The sequence below is a fragment of the Oncorhynchus keta genome, chromosome 29 (assembly GCF_023373465.1).
Source record: "Oncorhynchus keta strain PuntledgeMale-10-30-2019 chromosome 29, Oket_V2, whole genome shotgun sequence".
Taxonomy (NCBI): Eukaryota; Metazoa; Chordata; class Actinopteri; order Salmoniformes; family Salmonidae; genus Oncorhynchus; species Oncorhynchus keta.
Window position 1 is genome coordinate 3,694,687 of NC_068449.1, and position 10,223 is coordinate 3,704,909.

General features: G+C 46.6%; 1 protein-coding gene across 1 annotated transcript in view; it reads left to right on the forward strand.

Moving 5' to 3' along the window:
• Positions 1–2,845: 2,845 nt before the first annotated feature.
• LOC127913431 (mucin-1-like) overlaps positions 2,846–10,223 on the forward strand; it is a 15,854-nt gene continuing 8,476 nt past the window's right edge. Inside the window, exon 1 of the mRNA XM_052485376.1 lies at positions 2,846–4,206. Within this exon, the coding sequence (XP_052341336.1) occupies positions 3,327–4,206 (880 nt within the window). The 5' untranslated portion in view covers positions 2,846–3,326. The remainder of the gene's footprint in view (positions 4,207–10,223) is intronic.

Here is a 10,223-nt window from a genome sequence, read left to right on the forward strand (position 1 = left end):
CAAAACATAGAAACATACAAAGCAAACTATGGTCAGGGTGTGACATGCTCCTGACGTTTTCGTGAGAAGACCGATATTTCTCCTGTTCTGACAAACAGTGCTTGTTGCTCTTCCACTTTCCACTGCAGATGCGGAAACATAATGAGTTGCATTGAGACGCAGCCCAAACAGTGCTTGTTGCTGATGAGCTTTGATTTGTTTTGATTTGATGTGTTGGATTGAGACGCAGCCCATACAAAACCCACCCAGATACCTTTACTATAAAACTGTCTGATTTATTTTCTGGGGATTTAGAAAAAAATAATGTTCCTGATATTGATGCATTGGTGGATCAATTGACTCTAGGGGGGTTTCTCATCGAAAGCCAGTCTAAGAAGTGGTAGTGGTAGTTGAATTTGTTGCCTCTTTTTGCTTTCAGGTTTTGTACACCAGCTTCAAACAGCTGAAAATAATATATATATATTTTTTATGGTCATGGAAAATATTTATGTTTAAATGGTACAATGGTTCTTTACACTAGACTCTTTACACTAGACTCTTTACACTAGACTCTTTACACTAGACTCTTTACACTAGACTCTTTACACTAGACTCTTTACACTAGACTCTTTACACTAGACTCTTTACACTAGACTCTTTACACTAGACTCTTTACACTAGACTCTTTACACTAGACTCTTTACACTAGACTCTTTACACTAGACTCTGTACACTAGACTCTTTACACTAGACTCTTTACACTAGACTCTTTACACTAGACTCTGTACACTAGACTCTTTACACTAGACTCTTTACACTAGACTCTGTACACTAGACTCTTTACACTAGACTCTTTACACTAGACTCTTTACACTAGACTCTTTACACTAGACTCTTTACACTAGACTCTTTACACTAGACTCTTTACACTAGACTCTTTACACTAGACTCTTTACACTAGACTCTGTACACTAGACTCTTTACACTAGACTCTTTACACTAGACTCTTTACACTAGACTCTTTACACTAGACTCTTTACACTAGACTCTTTACACTAGACTCTTTACACTAGACTCTTTACACTAGACTCTTTACACTAGACTCTGTACACTAGACTCTTTACACTAGACTCTTTACACTAGACTCTTTACACTAGACTCTTTACACTAGACTCTTTACACTAGACTCTGTACACTAGACTCTTTACACTAGACTCTTTACACTAGACTCTGTACACTAGACTCTTTACACTAGACTCTTTACACTAGACTCTTTACACTAGACTCTTTACACTAGACTCTTTACACTAGACTCTGTACACTAGACTCTGTACACTAGACTCTTTACACTAGACTCTGTACACTAGACTCTGTACACTAGACTCTTTACACTAGACTCTTTACACTAGACTCTTTACACTAGACTCTTTACACTAGACTCTTTACACTAGACTCTGTACACTAGACTCTTTACACTAGACTCTTTACACTAGACTCTTTACACTAGACTCTTTACACTAGACTCTTTACACTAGACTCTTTACACTAGACTCTTTACACTAGACTCTGTACACTAGACTCTTTACACTAGACTCTTTACACTAGACTCTTTACACTAGACTCTTTACACTAGACTCTTTACACTAGACTCTTTACACTAGACTCTTTACACTAGACTCTTACACTAGACTCTGTACACTAGACTCTTTACACTAGACTCTTTACACTAGACTCTTTACACTAGACTCTTTACACTAGACTCTTTACACTAGACTCTTTACACTAGACTCTTTACACTAGACTCTTTACACTAGACTCTTTACACTAGACTCTGTACACTAGACTCTTTACACTAGACTCTTTACACTAGACTCTTTACACTAGACTCTTTACACTAGACTCTGTACACTAGACTCTTTACACTAGACTCTGTACACTAGACTCTGTACACTAGACTCTTTACACTAGACTCTTTACACTAGACTCTTTACACTAGACTCTTTACACTAGACTCTTACACTAGACTCTTTACACTAGACTCTTTACACTAGACTCTTTACACTAGACTCTTTACACTAGACTCTTTACACTAGACTCTGTACACTAGACTCTTTACACTAGACTCTTTACACTAGACTCTGTACACTAGACTCTTTACACTAGACTCTTTACACTAGACTCTTTACACTAGACTCTGTACACTAGACTCTGTACACTAGACTCTGTACACTAGACTCTGTACACTAGACTCTTTACACTAGACTCTTTACACTAGACTCTGTACACTAGACTCTGTACACTAGACTCTTTACACTAGACTCTTTACACTAGACTCTTTACACTAGACTCTTTACACTAGACTCTTTACACTAGACTCTTTACACTAGACTCTGTACACTAGACTCTTTACACTAGACTCTTTACACTAGACTCTTTAGACTAGACTCTTTACACTAGACTCTTTACACTAGACTCTTTACACTAGACTCTTTACACTAGACTTGCTTTTTTTGTCAAATAAACTGAAGTTAGATGAACTATTAAGATTTTTGCAACCAGGAAATGGCGGAGATATTTCTGCATAGTGCTCCTTTAATGTTATCTTTAATGACCTTTATAGAATGTGTGTTTGTGTGTGTGTGTGTGTGTGTGTGTGTGTGTGTGTGTGTGTGTGTGTGTGTGTGTGTGTGTGTGTGTGTGTGTGTGTGTGTGTGTGTGTGTGTGTGTGGTCTGTAAAACATCAGTAATTACCTGCACCATGTTGACCATATGTGAGGCCGGCCTTCTTCAGGATAATCCTAGTTAAGAGATTAGTTAGAGAGAATGAGGGGAGATAGATGGAAGAGAGAGAGAGAGAGAGAGAGAGAGAGAGAGAGAGAGAGAGAGAGAGAGAGAGAGAGAGAGAGAGAGAGAGAGAGAGAGAGAGAGAGAGAGAGAGAGAGAGAGAGAGAGAGAGAGAGAGAGAGAGAGAGAGAGAGAGAGAGAGAGAGAGAGAGAGAGAGAGAGAGAGAGAGAGAGAGAGAGAGAGAGAGAGAAAGAGAGAGAGAGAGAGAGAGAGAGAGAGAAAGAGAGAGAGAGGAAATGAGAGAGTCAATGTAGGGACACACCGTACCGTCTCATTGGTCTACTGTTTGTGTACGAATCCACTACACGAGATATATCTGGACTGTACACTCTCTACTAGCTTTTCTCTATGGTCCTTCTCAACGTCGAGGACAGCTGACAGACTTGATGGGAACAAACTGTTTGGAAAGAGAGGATGACGGGCTACAAGAACGATTAATCGCACAGGAGAGAGCGAGAGACAAAGGGAGAGAGGAAAAGAGCGAGAGACAAAGTCGGAGATCATGATAGCGTACGTGGACTGTCTGTCCCCTGAGCTGGTTGGGGGAGGGGGCGTGAGGGTGGGTGCTCGATGCTGGAAGGGTGGGTACAGCGAGGACGAGGATGAGTTGCTTCCTCTCTGCTCGAAAGATGTCCGAAAGATGCCCTCCCTGCAGCCCAAGAGCGAGGGCAGTTTGAGACGTCGTCTGCTCACCTCCAAGATCCACCAGCAACGAGACACACTGTGGGCTCCCAGGCCTCTTGCACAGGGTCTCCCGGACAACCAAGGCCTCCAGGCGACGCAACACAGTCAGGACTACCCTGGCACCGAGCCCCAGGCCAAACCCAGCCCTTCCGGCCTGCTGATCCACCACCTAGCAGGCTACTCGTCACAGGGTTCCCAGCAACATAGGCACAACGCAGGCTACTCCTTGACTCAGGTACAGAGGACCAGCTATTCTCCCCCGACCCCCGACCCCCATCCTGGGTACAGCTTCCCCCTACAACATCCAGGAGGAGCCAGATGCAGCCACAATGGAAACCCAGGATACTGTAACCCAGGATACTGTAACCCAGGATACTGTAACCAAGGATACTGTAACCCAGCATACTGTAACACAGCCTACACCACAAGGCCCAGCAGCAGCTCTAACCCAGGACACCAGAACACTGCACAAGGAGCCAGCAACCCTTCCCCAGGACAGGGATACGGCTCTACCTCCTCCCCACCGGGACCCAGCTACAGTTCTACCTTAGGGTTTGCGTCCCAGTCCCAGCCCAGCCTCCCCTCTAACCTGCCCCGGCAGAGAAAGAGCTTCTCTCCCTTCAACCTGCTCCGACGGCGCAGCTACAAATCCAACCAGATCCCCTTCTCACATACCCCTCATAGCCAAGACTGGAGAGGTACGCAGCTCTATTCAAATCAATTCAAGGGGCTTTATTGGCATGGGAAACATGTGTTAACATTGCCAAAGCAGGTGAGGTAGATAATATACAAAAGTGAAATAAACAATACAAATTAACAGTAAACATTACACATTCAGAAGTTTCAAAACAATAAAGACATTACAAATGTCATATTATGTATATATACAGTGTTGTAACAATGTACAAATGGTTAAAGTACACAAGGGCAAATTAATTTATTATTGTATCTATCAGTTCTGTGTTTGTGCAACAATGGTTTTTGGATGCAAAAGATACATTCTACTGTAAAGTAGGAACGTATGAATTGAACATTACGAATATATTATAGAAACCCCACCCCTACCTGGGAGAGTCCAGATTAGCTCTGACCTGGGTGGCTCTAACTCCCGATATCTGTTTTTATCTCAGTCTATTTTGTTTTTCTCTCACTCTCTCTCTGTCTCTCTCTCTCTCTCTCTCTCGCTCTCTCTCTCTCTCTCTCTCTGTCTCTCTCTCTCTCTCTCGCTCTCTCTCTCGCTCTCTCGCTCTCTCTCTCTCTCTCTCTCTCTCTCTCTCTCTCTCTCTCTCTCTCTCTCTCTCTCTCTCAATTCAATTCAATTCAAGTGCTTTACTCTATCTCTCTCTCTCTCTCTCTCTCTCTCTCTCTCTCTCTCTCTCTCTCTCTCTCTCTCTCTCTCTCTCTCTCTCTCTCAATTTCTCTCTCTCTCTCTCTCTCTCTCTCTCTCTCTCTCTCTCTCTCTCTCTCTCTCTCTCTCTCTCTCTCTCTCTCTCTCTCTCTCTCTCTCTCTCTCTCTCTCTCTCTCTCACAGAGACAGAAACATTGACAGGGACAGGAAAAGAGACAGATACTGAGACAGATGGGGACAGAGACAGACAGGTACAGGGACAGAGACAGGTACAGGGACAGAGACAGACAGGTACAGGGACAGAGACAGGTACAGGGACAGAGACAGGTACAGGGACAGAGACATGTACTGAGACATGGACAGGGACAGGGACAGGGACAGGGACAGGGACAGGTACAGGGACAGAGACAGAGACAGGTACAGGGACAGAGACAGATACTGAGACATGGACAGGGACAGGGACAGGGACAGAGACAGATACTGAGACAGAGATGGGGACAGGGACAGGGACAGAGACAGGTACAGGGACAGAGACAGGTACAGGGACAGAGACAGATACTGAGACATGGACAGGGACAGGGACAGAGACAGGTACAGGGACAGAGACAGGTACAGGGACAGAGACAGGTACAGGGACAGAGACAGATACTGAGACATGGACAGGGACAGGGACAGAGACAGGTACAGGGACAGAGACAGGTACAGGGACAGAGACAGGTACAGGGACAGAGACAGATACAGGGACAGGGACAGAGACAGAGACAGAGACAGGTACAGGGACAGAGACAGGTACTGAGACAGAGATGGGGACAGAGACAGACAGGGACAGGGACAGATACTGAGACAGGGACAGAGACAGGTACAGGGACAGAGACAAGGACAGGGATAGAGACAGGGAAAGAGAGGGACAGAGAAAGGTACAGGGACAGAGACAGATACTGAGACATGGACATGGACATGGACAGGGACAGGGACAGGGACAGGGACAGGGTCAGGGACAGGGACAGGTACTGAGACATGGACAGGGACAGGGACAGGGACAGATACTGAGACAGAGATGGGGACAGGGACAGAGACAGGTACAGGGACAGAGACAGGTACAGGGACAGAGACAGGTACAGAGACAGGTACAGGGACAGAGACAGATACTGAGACATGGACAGGGACAGGGACAGGGACAGATACTGAGACAGGGACAGAGACAGGTGGGGACAGGGACAGAAAGACAGGTACAGGGACAGAGACAGGTACAGGGACAGAGACAGACAGATACTGAGACAGGACAGGGAGACATGGACAGGGACAGGGACAGAGACAGGTACAGGGACAGAGACAGGTACAGGGACAGAGACAGATACTGAGACATGGACAGGGACAGGGACAGGGACAGGGACAGGGACAGGGACAGAGACAGGGACAGAGACAGGTACAGGGACAGAGACAGGTACTGAGACAGAGATGGGGACAGAGACAGACAGGGACATGGACAGATACTGAGACAGGGACAGAGACAGGTACAGGGACAGAGACAAGGACAGGGATAGAGACAGGGAAAGAGAGGGACAGAGACAGGTACAGGGACAGAGACAGATACTGAGACATGGACATGGACAGGGACAGGGACAGGGACAGGGACAGGGACAGGGACAGGGACAGGGACAGGGACAGGGACAGGGACAGATACTGAGACATGGACAGGGACAGGGACAGGGACAGGGACAGATACTGAGACATGGACAGGGACAGGGACAGGAACAGGAACAGGGACAGGGACAGGGACAGGAACAGGGACAGGGACAGGGACAGGGACAGGGACAGAGACAGATACTGAGACATGGACAGGGACAGAGACAGACAGGGACAGAGACAGACAGGGACATAGACAGAGACAGACAGAGACAGAGACAAACAGGGACAGAGACAGACAGGGACAGAGACAGACAGAGACAGAGACAGAGACAGAGACAGAGACAGGGACAGAGACAAACAGGGACAGAGACAGACAGGGACAGAGACAGACAGGGACAGAGACAAACAGGGGCAGACAGGGAGACAGAGAATGAACAGAGACAGAGACAGAGACAGAGACAGGGACAGAGACAGACAGGGACAGAGACAGACAGAGACAGACAGAGACAGACAGAGACAGAGACAGAGACAGGGACAGAGACAGACAGGGACAGGGACAGGGACAGAGACAGACAGAATATAATAATAATAATATATGCCATTTAGCAGACGCTTTTATCCAAAGCGACTTACAGTCATGTGTGCATACATTCTAGATATGGGTGGTCCCGGGAATCAAACCCACTACCCTGGCATTACAAGCGCCATGCTCTACCAACTGAGCTACAGAAGGACCACAGGGACAGGGACAGGGACAGAGACAGAGACAGGAAAATAGACAGATACTGAGACAGAGATGGGGACAGAGACAGACAGGGACAGGGACAGATACTGAGACAGGGACAGAGACAGGTACAGGGACAGAGACAAGGACAGGGATAGAGACAGGGAAAGAGAGGGACAGAGACAGGTACAGGGACAGAGACAGATACTGAGACATGGACAGGGACATGGACAGGGACAGGGACAGGGACAGGGACAGATACTGAGACAGAGATGGGGACAGGGACAGAGACAGGTACAGGGACAGAGACAGGTACAGGGACAGAGACAGATACTGAGACATGGACAGGGACAGGGACAGAGACAGGTACAGGGACAGAGACAGGTACAGGGACAGAGACAGATACTGAGACATGGACAGGGACAGGGACAGGGACAGGGACAGAGACAGGGACAGAGACAGGTACAGGGACAGAGACAGGTACTGAGACAGAGATGGGGACAGAGACAGACAGGGACAGGGACAGATACTGAGACAGGGACAGAGACAGGTACAGGGACAGAGACAAGGACAGGGATAGAGACAGGGAAAGAGAGGGACAGAGACAGGTACAGGGACAGAGACAGATACTGAGACATGGACAGGGACAGGGACAGGGACAGGGACAGGGACAGGGACAGGGACAGGGACAGATACTGAGACATGGACAGGGACAGGGACAGGGACAGGGACAGGGACAGATACTGAGACATGGACAGGGACAGGGACAGGGACAGGGACAGGGACAGGACACAGGGACAGGGACAGGGACAGGGACAGGGACAGAGACAGATACTGAGACATGGACAGGGACAGAGACAGACAGGGACAGAGACAGACAGGGACATAGACAGAGACAGACAGACAGAGACAGAGACAAACAGGGACAGAGACAGACAGGGACAGAGACAGACAGAGACAGAGACAGAGACAGGGACAGAGACAAACAGGGACAGAGACAGACAGGGACAGAGACAGACAGGGACAGAGACAGGGGCAGACAGAGACAGAGACAAACAGGGACAGAGACAGACAGGGACAGAGACAGACAGAGACAGAGACAGAGACAGGGACAGGGACAGAGACAAACAGGGACAGAGACAGGGACAGAGACAGAGACAGACAGGGACAGAGACAGGGGCAGACAGAGACAGACAGAGACAGACAGAGACAGAGACAGAGACAGGGACAGAGACAGACAGGGACAGGGACAGGGACAGGGACAGGGACAGAGACAGACAGAGACAGAGACAGAGACAGAGACAGAGACAGGGACAGACAGGGACAGACAGGGACAGAGACAGAGACAGAGACAGAGACAGATACCGAGACAGAGATAGAGACACAGCCAGAAGAGGTCTGGCCACCCCACATAGCCTGGTTCCTCTCTAGGTTTCTTCCTAGGTTTTGGCCTTTCTAGGGAGTTTTTCCATAGCCACCGTGCTTCTACACCTGCATTGCTTTCTGTTGGGGTTTTTAGGCTGGGTTTCTGTACAGCACTTTGAGATATCAGCTGATGTACGAAGGGCTTCATAAATACATTTGATTTGAATGTTGAAGCTTTTAAACACACACTCTGATTGATTGGTTACGTCGCCGTGTATGAAAGGTCTGAAAACGTGTGACAAATATTGATTATTTTCACGTTAACTATTAGAGGCACAAGTGGTGATGTTCTAACATAGTGTGTCTGTGTGTACACTTGAGTGTACAAAACATTAGGAACACCTTCCTAATATTGGACTTGCTCCACCTTGTCTCAACCGACTCAAGGCTTAAACCTTCTTTAACCTTTAACCTTTCACCTGTCTCCTCCCCTTCATCTACACTGATTGAAATGGACAAGGGACCTCAACCAAGGATCATAGCTTTCACCTGGTCAGTCTATGTCATGGAAAGAGCAGGTGTTCTTAATGTTTTGTACACTCATTGTATGAGTGTACAAAACACACACACACACACACACACACACACACACACACACACACACACACACACACACACACACACACACACACACACACACACACACACACACACACACACACACACACACACACACACACACACACACACACACACACACACACACACACACACACACACACACACACACACCAGAGGGTTTAAGAGTGTGCAGCTGTAGGTCCATACGGTGATAATGGTAAACAGTGCTAATTCTGGTAATGAGGTTAAGTTGTGGAAAACAGGCTTTAGTTTCCAACAGCTGCTGTCTCTCAGATATACACTGTCAGTCTGCTACCAGTACTGACCTGTTATAGACAAGCCACAGCACAGAGATGCTAACAATGCTAGTAATGCTAATTCTAATGGATTTTCATTACGATAATGCTATTGATGCTAACTCCTAATGCACTAATAATGATTATTCTAACTCCTCTGGCACTAATAATGATGATGCTACTGATGCTAACGCCTATGGCTCTAATAATGATGATGCTACTGATGCTAACGCCTATGGCTCTAATAATGATGATGCTACTGATGCTAACGCCTATGGCTCTAATAATGATAATGTTGGTGATGCTAACGCCTAATGCAATAATAATGATGATGCTAGTGATGCTAACTCCTAATGCAATACTAATGATGATGCTAGTGATGCTAACTCCTAATGCAATACTAATGATGATGCTAGTGATGCTAACTCCTAATGCAATAATAATGATGATACTAGTGATGCTAACTCCTAATGCAATACTAATGATGATGCTAGTGATGCTAAATCATATGGCTCGAATAATGATGATGCTACTGATGCTAACGCCTATGGCTCTATTAATGATGATGCTAGTGATGCTAACTCCTATGGCACTAAAACTGATGATGCTAGTAATGCTCGCTAACATTTCTGTAGTAATACTGCTAGTGATGAAGCTACAGGTAACTATACTGTAATGTTTGTAGCACATTTCAGCACATTTCTGTCATTCTAAAAATGAATCTATCCTCAT